Here is a 12,420-nt window from a genome sequence, read left to right as displayed (position 1 = left end):
GTTAAGATTTCAGTCCTACCCTCCAAGTCATCTAATATAAAGGAGGTTAAAGAGGTTTGCAATAATAAAAACAAAATGTGTATAGATGACACTTAAAGGTCTATGTGTGCATCCTGTCTGAAAAAACAATAAATTAAGTCAATGTGTTTATAAAATCATAAAATATTATGACTATATACATACACATGACAAAACTGAGCCTTTTATAAATATTTTTGGTTGAATGTAATATATGTTTGTGACTTAGTAAGTAAATTTATTACATCCAGCTGAACCAATGAATGAGACATATGCAATGAAATAGTTTCAAACTTTTGGTATTCCACATATTGTGAAAATACAAAGCAAAGAAAAACTGTAATTAGTAAAGTTTGTAATTTGAGCAAAAATAGTAAAATATTTTTTTAACGCTTTAATTTTTGCCACATTTTAATTTATTACCTTGGTTTGTTTGGGGCAAGCTGTCGACTTGGCCGTCGAATAGACTGGTTTTGTTGTATTTTCATTGACGTTCTAGGAGATGACCGTGCAAAAGGGTCTGGAGCTGGAGGCTTTTTAGGTATCTTTTTCACTAACCGACTCACCCACTTTTGCTGCTCTTCTGTAGAATTTGCTAATAACAATAGATTCTTTGCCGATGAAATATCATAATACACTATAAAGAAATATTTGAGAAAAATTAATGTTTAAAATGATCTGAACGTAAGTAATATTAATTGAACAAGTGATTTATTATTTACCTTTGCAAGGTGCTATGATTTCCTCCTTTTTGTCCATGTGATCTTTATGACATTTAATATGACAGCGACGGCACTCTAAAGCAGGAGGGGGTTTAAACATGTGCCACAATGGCTTCATACACGCCTCACAGTTGGTTGGGAAATGATAGAGAGTAGGAATAAATTCATGTCCCTTGTGGCAAATATAATTTGATTTTTCTCCCACTGGCTCCACTGGAAATTCTTGTTCCTTCTTACTTTCTCCTTCATTGGCATACAGAATCTATAAACACCATAAAGAAAATGAGTATCTTCAAACGTTAGCTATTTCAATGTAGTAATAATTCTTCTAGTATAAATAAAATTAGTCTAAACTATTCAATGAGACAAAAATGCATTTGTTGTTCAAATGGTAGTAGGTTGTAATCAAGAGCTCAGATGAGTAAAGTCACTAGCCAGTCAATGTGGTTCACATCTCAAAAGAATCAATCCTGTTCAAATGATGCCTCCTAATTTTCTCCATGTTATCTTCCTATGTTTCAGCAAATTTTTCACAATAGGCTAGCCAAAGATAAATCTTCACTTGATTAGTGTTAGAAAGCTTTTCTTGGAGGGAATTTTCAAAACAATCACCTGAAGAGATGAACTGTGGCTCTATAATTCTTAAAAACAGACCACTCAGTGATAACTGCAAATATAGTTTTAATTGAAAAGATTTGTATTTGGAGAATTGAGGAAAAAAGGAAAAGAGGAAAGGATGTATAAGATATTTCAAACAAACCTGCTAAGTACCCAGAAAATAAGCTGCCAGCTTCCCTACAGTACACCAAGCACTACAGCTTTTACCGGAAAGGATTCATGGTTGGTGTGACTAATTTCAAAATGGAAGAAATAAAGGGAAGAATTTGGCTTCACCTTAAATTGGAAGTAAAAGCGTTCTTGGGTGCAAAATTTAACTTCACAAGCAACTTTTTTAACTTTCTAGAGCACTGAACATAAAACCAAAACAGAACATTCATGCTCAAAAAATGCTGTAACCAACAAGGATCCCAAAGTCGGTACTCTGTGACAACCGAGAAGGGCGGGATGGGGAGCGAGGTTCAGGAGGGAGGGGACGTATGTATACCTATGGATGATTCATGTTGATGTATGGCAGAAATCATTACAATACTGTAAATAATTATCCTCCAATTAAAAATAAAAATTTTAAAACAATGTCATAACCAACTTTGAACAAAAGGATAGCAAAGGCTAGAAACATGATATAAATACACTACAGACTACAGACTTTAACAAGTAAGATGGAGAGAAGAATTTAAAGATGTATCCAATAGGATAAGCATGAAAGTCACAAATGAACAAACCATCTCTAAATGGGACAAAAATTGAAGAAAGATAATCTGAAAAAGGCCCAAGAATAAAGAAATTCGTTATGTCATGTCATGCTGAGAATGTATAAAGGCAAAAAGAACAAAACAAAATAAACCACAAAATAAAACCATTTACCTGGAATATCCTTGGAATTTCTTTAGCATCTGCTCTATATACATCTGTCTGTGTAACTGGTCGGACATGAAATAACTTGCTATAAAAGATTTTTTAAAAAAGAGTAATGTATTACCAAAAGATCAGATTTTATCAGTTTTCTTATACTCATGTCAGAAATTAAAACTGACTACTCTTGACTCTGGGAAATGGCAAAGCACAGGGAAGCCTGGTGTGCTGCAGCTCATGGGGTTGCAAAGAGTCAGACACGACTGAGCAACTGAACAACTCTGACTCTTATTAGAATGTTAGAGCTCTATAAATTCAATTACTCCTTGAGATTTTGAGAAATTTTCAGTAAGTCAGAAATTTTCTAATTAGTTTCAGAAAACAACATATTGAAGGCTCATGAAATAGAGACATTTTAGCCAACTCTATATGCCAAACTTTCATCTGTATGAAGCAAATATAAGAAAATCTAACAACAGTATAATAGCACTTACACTATATGAGAATATACATGTACTATATGACTAATAAATTACACTAACTTGACAAAAGGTCACACTACTCTCTTAAACTTTAAAAGATAAAGTTACAAAATATTCTCATGGTTGGATGGCATCACCAACTCAACAGACATGAGCGTGAGCCAACTCCGGGAGATGGTGAAGGACAGGGAAGCCTAGTGTGCTGCAGTCCATGGGGCACAGAAAGTCAGACACGACCTAGCAACTGAACAACAATAACAAATATTCTAATAAAAATACTTACTCTATATCTAAAACCATGTAAGGATTAGATTGTTCTTTATCTTGTTCACTGTCATAGAAAAGGATCTTCTTACTGCTTACAATCACATACTGTTAAAAATGAGGAAACGAATTAAACAATGATTAAAGTTAATATCTATCTTGTTTTTCTTTGAAAATAAATTCTATATTAGCAATAAAAATCATAAAATATATGTTAAATACCTAAAAAGCTATCTTAATGTATCCTTAAAAAAAGTCTTCCTTAAAATAAGAACAGATCTGTTGTATACATTTTAAGTAAACAAATTGCGGGGGGGGGGGGGGCAAATTCAACTAATTTTTGGACTGATTTAGCTCTAAGATCCAAAAGCATAAGCAGCCTTATTGCTATGGTTTGAATGGTTATATTCTCCCAAATTCATATGTTAATGAATTTACATCATAACCTAAGGTGATGATATTAGGAAGTGGGGTCTTGGGAAGGTGATTAGGTCATCACACTAGAGACCTCATGAAGGGGATTAGTGCCCTTATAAAGGGGATTCCAGAAAAATTCCTACCCCTTCCACCATGAGGACAGAGCAAGAAGTCTGCAATCTGGAAAAAGACCTTTACCAGAACCCAGTCATGCTGGCCGATTCCTTATCTTGGACTTCCAGTCTCCAGAACCGTGAGAAATAAATCTTTGTTTTTCATAAGTTACTCAGTCTGTGGTATTTTGTTATAGCAGCCCTGAACCTAAGATACTTATCGAATATGAACATAATATCAATAATCATAGTAACAGAGGAAAAGAAATATCTGGGACTTTCTGTCATATCTAGAGTTGTTTTCCTGGAAACAGCAAAAGCACCAAGGTCAATACAGCCTTCTATTTTCCTAACACCAAAATCTGTTTTATTATTAACAACATGTTAACAATGAAAAGTTTCTTTTTTTAAAATGAAGATATATAAAATTAATTATTCCAAATCACAAAGTACAAACAAGTTTTATGTGTCTAAAAGTTCTGGTTATCTATATCTTAAAACAACAAAAGTGAAATGGCTATAGCTAAACCAAAAGTAAAACAGAAGACCTTGATTCAAATGTATCAAGGTACTGATTCAGAAGTATTCAAGGTATTGACTAAAAATCAAGTATTGATTCAAAAGTATCAATTACCTTTTTAACCCATCCAAATTTCTTAGTGTTGTTTCTCACAGGCAATGAAAGCCATCCTTCTAGTCTTGATTCTATAAGCACAAGATATGAGTGTAAGTACAACAAATCTCTTAAGAAAATGAGGAAATTAACAAAATTTTAATATAAAAGTAACAAGCAAATATGCCCTTCAGAATTTATACATCATCTAACATATAATAATAATGTAGGATCAGTATAAGCAAGTTATACAATGCAAAACGAAATCCAGGTTATATCATATTGGAAATATATATCTTGTAGTTTATAAGGTCAAATGCCCCATTAATTAAATTCATGCATTTGCAAAGTTCCGCAGAAAAGTTGCAAAAATGAAAAGCAGCTGTCTGTCTATTCTCATTGGTATACCTGTATCAGAATCCTCTATCTTTCCTTTGGAAGAAAGCCTAACTACAGATATAGTACACAATTTTGAAGACAAAATATTTTCTGTGAGTAATTAACTGTTCAGAGAAAATGGACTGTTAGAATGGTTTTAAATAAAATGAAGTAAAACTGTAAATTACAGATCAAATCTGGCTAATAAGTATCAGTAAGTCAAAAGATTCCTAAATTTTAAAATAGTAAAATCAGTAAAATTCTAGTTCAGCCAAGAAAACTCTGCATCCTTAGAATCTGTTCTAATGGTATCTGATCAGTTTATTTTAGTGAAATAATTACACAAAGTAAGCATTTTTGGAGGTTATGCTAATAATAAAAGTAGCTATCACCTAGTTTGTGTCTGAACTGTGCTAGACACCTTATATAAATTTTCTTCAACTCTCAGAACAATCCCACAGGTCACACAGGGACACATCTCTGATCCAGTGCTTATACTCGCTCCCTCCCTCTCTCACATTAACAACCTTCCAGACCCCATGAACAGAAATGATGTCATTAAATACAGCTATATACTCGAATGTCTGGACATGGCCCTACACCAATTTAAGGAATTAATCAGATGATCTCTAACAATATGGGTAAGACTGAAATAATTTTATTGCTAAGATCAGAAAAAACTTCAATACAATCACTTATGATTTATATTGATATATACCTGGGAAGTGTGATGACAATGTAAATAAATATAGCAAATTTACACTGAATTCAACTAATAGATTAAATTTTATTTTACATCCAACTGTTTATGCACTAATTTCCTGTGGTATTCACTTTAAATATTTTTTATACTTACATTAACTTTGCATTAAACATAACAATTTTTGGGGTTTTCCAACTGGTTTCTTCATTTAAACTATAATTCCTTTCAGGACAAGGATCAGGTCAAACTGTCTTATACTTTTTTTAAGGCCTAGTAGAATGTTGGCTGGTCTTCCTGGTGGCTAGACAGTAAAGAATCTCCCTGCAATGCAGGAGATCCAGGTTTTGACTGCTTGGTGGGGAAGATCCCCTGGAGAAGGGAAGGGCAACTCACTCCAGTATACTTGCCTGGGGATCCCATGGACAGAGCCTGGAGGGCTACAGTCCATGGGGTCAAAAAGAGTCTAACACAACTGAGCAATTAACACTTTTCACTTTCACAATGTAGACTAAGGAAGCACTTAAGGGAAACCTAAATATACCCTCTAAAATGGTCTACACATGCTTTTTCTGTACCATCATTCTTCATACGAAACTTCAGAAAGAATTTCTTCTTGGTTAAAAATGGAAGAAACAGACAGTGAAACCATATGTTCTTAAATGATATAAAGCACTACTCCATTTCTTATAAGCTTACAAAACAAATTCTATCAATTCTAACACCAATGCGAAGCGAAATTCCTTAAAAAACAAAATCTTTATTCATGCAGCAGTTTCTTTTTAACTGAGACTTGTTAATGGAGCAACTTGTTAGAGTTAGTCAATATTAGTTATTATTACAAAAATTTTCAAAAAACTAAAATTATGGGTAGTGGGAAAAAAAAACCCAGAGGTCAAGGATTTTCAGGATGTCACCTGTACCATTAGGTTCCGATGAAATAGGTAAGTAAGGAACAGATTCTTCTTCTGAGTCAGAGTCAGAGTCAAGAAGCATATGAGAACTGGAAGGCTTAGTGGCAATATTGAGAGAAGTGGAGGAACGTTGGTAGGTGAATGACATGGATTCCATAGTGTGTGACTGAGTGATATGAACTAAACACCCAACATAAAAGGAAGTAAGAATGCAGAAAAAAGAAAAAATACAAATGAAAGCTTAAAAGGAGAGCTATGAATAATATACAAAGAGTTAATTTAAATAACTAAATATGTGAAATTTACGCTTGCATTTTTTAATAAAAAGTTTTGTGAAAAATCAATAAATAAAATAATTTAAACTGTCATCTGAACTCCCTACTCTAAGGAGTAGGTGTTCCCTTAAAGAAACGACAAATATTTTTCCTCAAGAGCAAAGTCAGTTACAGGACTTAAAACCATCAACTGATTTATATTTAAGACAAAAGTAAATGTAAGGGCTGAATGAATCTATACCTGGAAACCCATCATCAGCTTCAGTATCCCCTGGTCCACTGCCTATACTGGAACTATCCAAACCAATGTGCAAGGCCTGGAGCTGGGAGCGCAGCTGCTCAATGTCACTGTCCTTACTGTCCAGTGTCATCTGTAGTTCAATTCGAATCTGACTCTCTTCAGCTATTTGCTACAAGAAATTGAATTACATTAAATTAATTGAATGTCATACATCTTATAATTTTGCTTCCTAGTTCAGTAATATGGCAGTCTCTCCTTATACAAGGTTTCACTTTCTGTGTTTTCAATTAACCAAGGTCAACTGCAGTATGAAAATATCAAATGGAAAATTTCAGAAATAAGCAGTCTCTAAGTTTTGAATCATGTGCTGTTCTAAGTAGTATGATGAACTCCCACATTGCTTGGTTCTACTTGCCTGGGATATTAATCATCCCTTTGTCCAGTTTATTCACACTGTATATGCTACCCCACTCCTTACAGTACAGGAAAATATATAGTAGGTATAGAGTTCAGTAGTATCTGTGGCTTCAGGCATTCACTGGGGATCCTGGAACATAGTCCTCTTGCATAAGGGGAGACTATTGTAATTATTAATAGAAATGTTCCATAACCTATAAAATATATGCAGACATGAAAATAATTCTACTTCTTAAAAAGAAGTGTTCAAAAAGTATTCTTACAGCCTGCATTTCATTCAGTTCTTTCTGATACTTGATCATCTGCTGGGTCAGTTTTTCACGTTCAGATTTAAGTTCCATATGTAGCTTTCTATTCTCCTTTTCTTTTCTCCGCACATCTGTGTCATTACCACGCTTAACAGGTTCCTTTCGATTCATGATCTCAGCCAACTTATTCACAGCCTTAAAAACATAAAAATAAGGATGTAAATAAATTATGTTGATGATTTCTTGGTAACTCACCAATAGCACATTACAAAATCTTCCCTACACAAAGGGCCACAAAGAAATACCTTTTATACTAAAAAAAAATACACCTTCATCATTATTCATCATCGTTTTCCAACCAACACTGTTTTTCACTCTCATGTTTTCTGAGAACTATAATTTAAAATGTTTATAGGTTCACTCTAAGAAAATAATAATAGCAAATGAAGCAACAGACAAAGGATTAATCTCAAAAATATACAAGCAACTCCTCCAGCTCAACTCCAGAAAAATAAATGACCCAATCAAAAAATGGGCCAAAGAACTCAACAGACATTTCTCCAAGGAAGACATACAGATGGCTAACACATGAAAAGATGCTCAACATCACTCATTATCAGAGAAATGCAAATCAAAACCACAATGAGGTACCATTACACGCCAGTCAGGATGGCTGCTATCCAAAAGTCTACAAGCAATAAATGCTGGAGAGGGTGTGGAGAAAAGGGAACCCTCTTACACTGTTGGTGGGAATGCAAATTAGTACAGCCATTATGGAAAACAGTGTGGAGATTTCTTAAAAAGCTGGAAATAGAACTGCCATATGACCCAGCAATCCCACTTCTGGGCATACACACCGAGGAAACCAGATCTGAAAGAGACACGTGCACCCCAATGTTCATCGCAGCACTGTTTATAATAGCCAGGACATGGAAGCAACCTAGATGCCCATCAGCAGACGAATGGATGAGGAAGCTGTGGTACATATACACCATGGAATATTACTCAGCCATTAAAAAGAATTCATTTGAATCAGTTCTAATGAGATGGATGAAACTGGAGCCCATTATACAGAGCGAAGTAAGCCAGAAAGATAAAGACCATTACAGTATACTAACACATATATATGGAATTTAGAAAGATGGTAATGATAACCCTATATGCAAAACAGAAAAAGAGACTCAGATGTATAGAACAGACTTGTGGACTCTGGGAGAAGGCGAGGGTGGGATGTTTCAAGAGAACAGCATTGAAACATGTATATTATCTAGGGTGAAACAGATCACCAGCCCAGGTTGGGTGCATGAGACAAGTGCTCGGGCCTGGTGCACTGGGAAGACCCAGAGGGATCGGGTGGAGAGGGAGGTGGGAGGGGGGACCGGGATGGGGAATACATGTAAATCCATGGCTAATTCATTTCAATGTATGACAAAAACCACTGCAACGATGTAAAGTAATTAGCCTCCAACTAATAAAAATAAATGGAAAAAAAAAATAAAAATAAATAAAAAATAAAATAAAATGTTTATAGGTTCATTCTAATCTCATTTTCAACCACTTGGGAGGCAGATCTTTTATTCTAGAAGAGAGTTTTGCACTAGCATCACACTGATAAAATAAATGTCCAACCACAGAGCAGAGCGTCTTGGACCTACCAGGACTCATGTTGTATATACAATCTGAGAGCTGAGAAAAGGGTAGTTAATAATCACGATGCCTTTTCAGAGTGACCCTTTTTTAGGCTGTCAGCAAATGGTCCTTCTCTACCATTTCTTAAAAGCAGAAAAATTTACCAGATTACAATAAAAAAATTAGGAGGGATTATGACTCCATATGGAAAAATTAAGAGAAACTTAATAAACATTGAACTCAACAATGTTAATCAAATCTAGTTTCTCTCAATGTGGTAAAAAACTGGATAATCCTCATGGTTCACACATACTGGTACCATCAATGACTGCTACAGCCAATCTGTAATGTTAGAAGTAAAATGCAAGAAAGATAAACTAAGAAAAATTTCAAAATCATATTTAGAGCTTATTATATACACACTTGAGTTTTAAGTGTCCTCTCTGTTAACAGCTGCTTCTCAAATTGTGCTTTAATAGCTGCTGCACTTATTTCTTCATCTTTCAACCTTGATAGTTCTAAAACAGAAAAATGTAAAAATTATATTAATAGTTTAGCAACTGGTAAATATTAGGCATACTGAAAATAAATTTTATTCTTTGTTAATACATACGCTCTTGGGCTTCTTTCAATTTGTTATTTAATTCTTCTTTCTCATTTGCAAGATTGGCAACATCACTAGTTAGTGTCCTATTAGTTTCCTCAAGCTAAGAAATGAAAATGGAAACAAAATTTATATCTTAATTTATAAAATTTTAAGTTATAAAGCAGTAATTCAAAATGAAAACATCCTAGAATGTTGCTAAAACTCTTGTTTTTCTAAGTACATCTATCTCTACAGTTCTTGCTTTTGTCCTACCTTACCAAACTTCAAAATTGATGAAAATTTACGAAACGTTAACACACTTCATATATACCCCAGGAAGCCAAAAATTTGCCCCCTTTCAAAAATCTTTAGTCGTATTTTAAATGGAAGTAACAGTTAGTAAACTAAAAAAAAAAAAAAGCAAATACTATAACAAAGCTCTGCATTCCAGCATGCAGAATAGATAAAATTTAAAACTATAGTTATAAAACATTGTTTTAAAACAGAAAATAAAATTTTACTAAAGAAGTTGACATTCTTTGGAATTCTTGCCAAAGCCTGTTCTTCTTCCTTCCTGAAGCAAACTTTATTGTGAATTATGTGTTCATCCTTCCCATCCATGATTGTACACTTTCATTACACACATGTGAAACAATATAATGCAGTTTTATGTGATTTTCAACTGCCTATAAACAGCATGATGCTGTATTTTTCTGTAACTGCTTTCATTCATTAGATTAAGAATGAAATTGTCGATATATATAATTAATTTTAACTGATGTAGTAGTTCTAGCTTCTACTGCATTTCATTTATCGATTCACTCATCTATTAATATATTTGAATTTTTGCTATTACAAACATTTATGCTGCTAGGAGTAGTATGTCTGAATTTGTCTAGCACATTTATCTTATTATGAACTTTGTTTGGATTATACGAATATTTAAAATTTACTGGAACTTGCAATATTATTTACTATACTGTAGTGTGCAATATTAAATTTATACTCTGGATATTAGTAAGAAAAACATCATTTTCCACACATCCTTCAAACATTTCAAAGTAGTCAGACACTGAGTTTTTGCCAACATGATGGCTATGAAATGGTAATACAAAATTATTTTAGCTAGCCTTTTCCTAAATAATAGTGAAGTTAAACACTTGCTCATATTTTTAGGTTTTCTCTTTTGGCCAATTTTTCCTTTGGATTATTTAGCTTTTTCTTACTGAATAGTAGGAGTTCCACTTATATTCTAGATACTAATCACTTGTTTAATAAATACAAGTATTTTCCCTGTGTTTACTTATTTTCTGTTACAAGTAAACGTTAAATTTCATTCTAATATTTAAAAATTTTTATTTTACATATTTAGGTTCTTAAGATAGAATTTACTGTTATATATGGTAAATGATAATAAGAATCTAATTTTATTCCTTTCCACATAAAAACATAGTCATTTCAAAACCATGTATTAAATCTGTATCCTCTCCCACTGATTCGTGTGTTGCCACTGACGTCCTATGCCAAGTTCTCCTATGTGCATCAGTCTATTTCTGGTCTCCCTACTCACTTTCACTGAACAGGATTAAATATCCCTGTTCTAATGCCATGCTTTAAAATTACTGTAACATTTTTAATAGATCTGGACAATTGATAAGGCTAACTCAACTACTTGATATTTTACTTCTATCTGAAATTTTTATTACAATTATTTTCAACCTACATATGGTTATCTTCATGATTAAACTAATCTTCATGATTAATTTCAAATTCTCTTAAACTACAATTGATTTAACAGGAAAAAAAAGACTTAAACTGTTTTGTACTTTTGGTATTTTCTTTTCACTTTAGTCCTTAACCCTGAATTTACCAACAGGTGAAGCCATTGGAAGTTGTGTTTTGGGGGGGCCCTCTCTGTGCCAAACAAAATTGAGAAGCTGATGGTTCACGAGCTCAAATATCTTGTAGCCAAAACATACAATTTTTCATTTAGATTTATGTTACTTTCCTAGTATTTCTAAATCAAGATTTATAACAATTTAATTATAGCCAAAAATGAACCAAGGACTTTACTTACAGACGCAATAGTAGCATCTTTTTCAGTGAGTTCCTGTTTGTGCCGAGCCATCATCTCTTTGATCTCCAGCTCTTTCATGATCTTCTCTTTTTCCAAATCAGAATACTGCTCCTCAGCAATTGAACGAGCCAGTTGCTCAGAATCTGCTTTGGTTAAGGTAATCTCCAGTTGAGCAGCTAAGGAATCCCTAGGTTTAAGAGAAATAAAATTTTAATGTTCAATTTTTTATTACAAAGTTGAAGTTTTTGTCTAATTAACCATCAGATCAGTCAGTTCAGTTCAGTCACTCAGTTGTGTCGGACTCTTTGTGACCTCATGGACTGCAGCACACCAGGCCTCCCTGTCCATCACCAACTCCCGGAGCTTACTCAAACTCAAGTCCATCGAGTTGGTGATGCCATCCAGACATCTCATCCTCTGCCATCCCCTTCTCCTCCTGCCTTCAATCTTTCCCAGCATCAGGGTCTTTTCCAATGAGTCAGTTCTTCACATCAGGTGGCCAAAGTAATGGAGCTACAGCTTCAGCATCCATCTTTCCAATGAATATTCAGGACTGATTTCCTTGAGGACTGATTGGTTGGATCTCCCAGCAGTACAAAGGATTCTCAAGAGTCTCCTCTGACACCACAGTTCAAAAGCTCAATTCTTCAGTGCTCAACTTTCTTTACAGTCCAACTCTCACATCCATACATGACTACTGGAAAACTCACAGCCTTGACTAGATGGACCTCTGTTGGCAAAGTAATGTCTCTACTTTTTAATATGCTGTCTAGGTTGGTAATAGTTCTTCTTCCAAGGAGCAAGTGTTTTTAAATTTCATGGCTGCAGTCACCATCTGCAGTGGTTTTGTAGC

The 12,420-nt window shown here is 34.0% G+C and overlaps 1 protein-coding gene across 1 annotated transcript in view; it reads right to left on the bottom strand.

Moving 5' to 3' along the window:
* The window catches only part of ROCK2 (Rho associated coiled-coil containing protein kinase 2), a 133,302-nt gene that overhangs the window by 12,165 nt on the left and 108,717 nt on the right, over positions 1-12,420 (bottom strand). Inside the window, exons 23-32 of the mRNA XM_070451592.1 lie at positions 11,568-11,754; positions 9,518-9,611; positions 9,328-9,422; positions 7,291-7,470; positions 6,611-6,779; positions 4,124-4,194; positions 2,979-3,067; positions 2,226-2,304; positions 741-1,002; positions 442-655 (exon numbers count right to left, since the gene is read on the bottom strand). Of these exons, the coding sequence (XP_070307693.1) occupies positions 442-655; positions 741-1,002; positions 2,226-2,304; positions 2,979-3,067; positions 4,124-4,194; positions 6,611-6,779; positions 7,291-7,470; positions 9,328-9,422; positions 9,518-9,611; positions 11,568-11,754 (1,440 nt within the window). The remainder of the gene's footprint in view (positions 1-441; positions 656-740; positions 1,003-2,225; positions 2,305-2,978; positions 3,068-4,123; positions 4,195-6,610; positions 6,780-7,290; positions 7,471-9,327; positions 9,423-9,517; positions 9,612-11,567; positions 11,755-12,420) is intronic.

The sequence above is a fragment of the Odocoileus virginianus genome, chromosome 2 (genome assembly GCF_023699985.2).
Source record: "Odocoileus virginianus isolate 20LAN1187 ecotype Illinois chromosome 2, Ovbor_1.2, whole genome shotgun sequence".
NCBI lineage: Eukaryota > Metazoa > Chordata > Mammalia > Artiodactyla > Cervidae > Odocoileus > Odocoileus virginianus.
The sequence above is the reverse complement of the archived record's forward strand: the minus strand, read 5'-3'. Positions and strand labels throughout refer to the sequence as shown.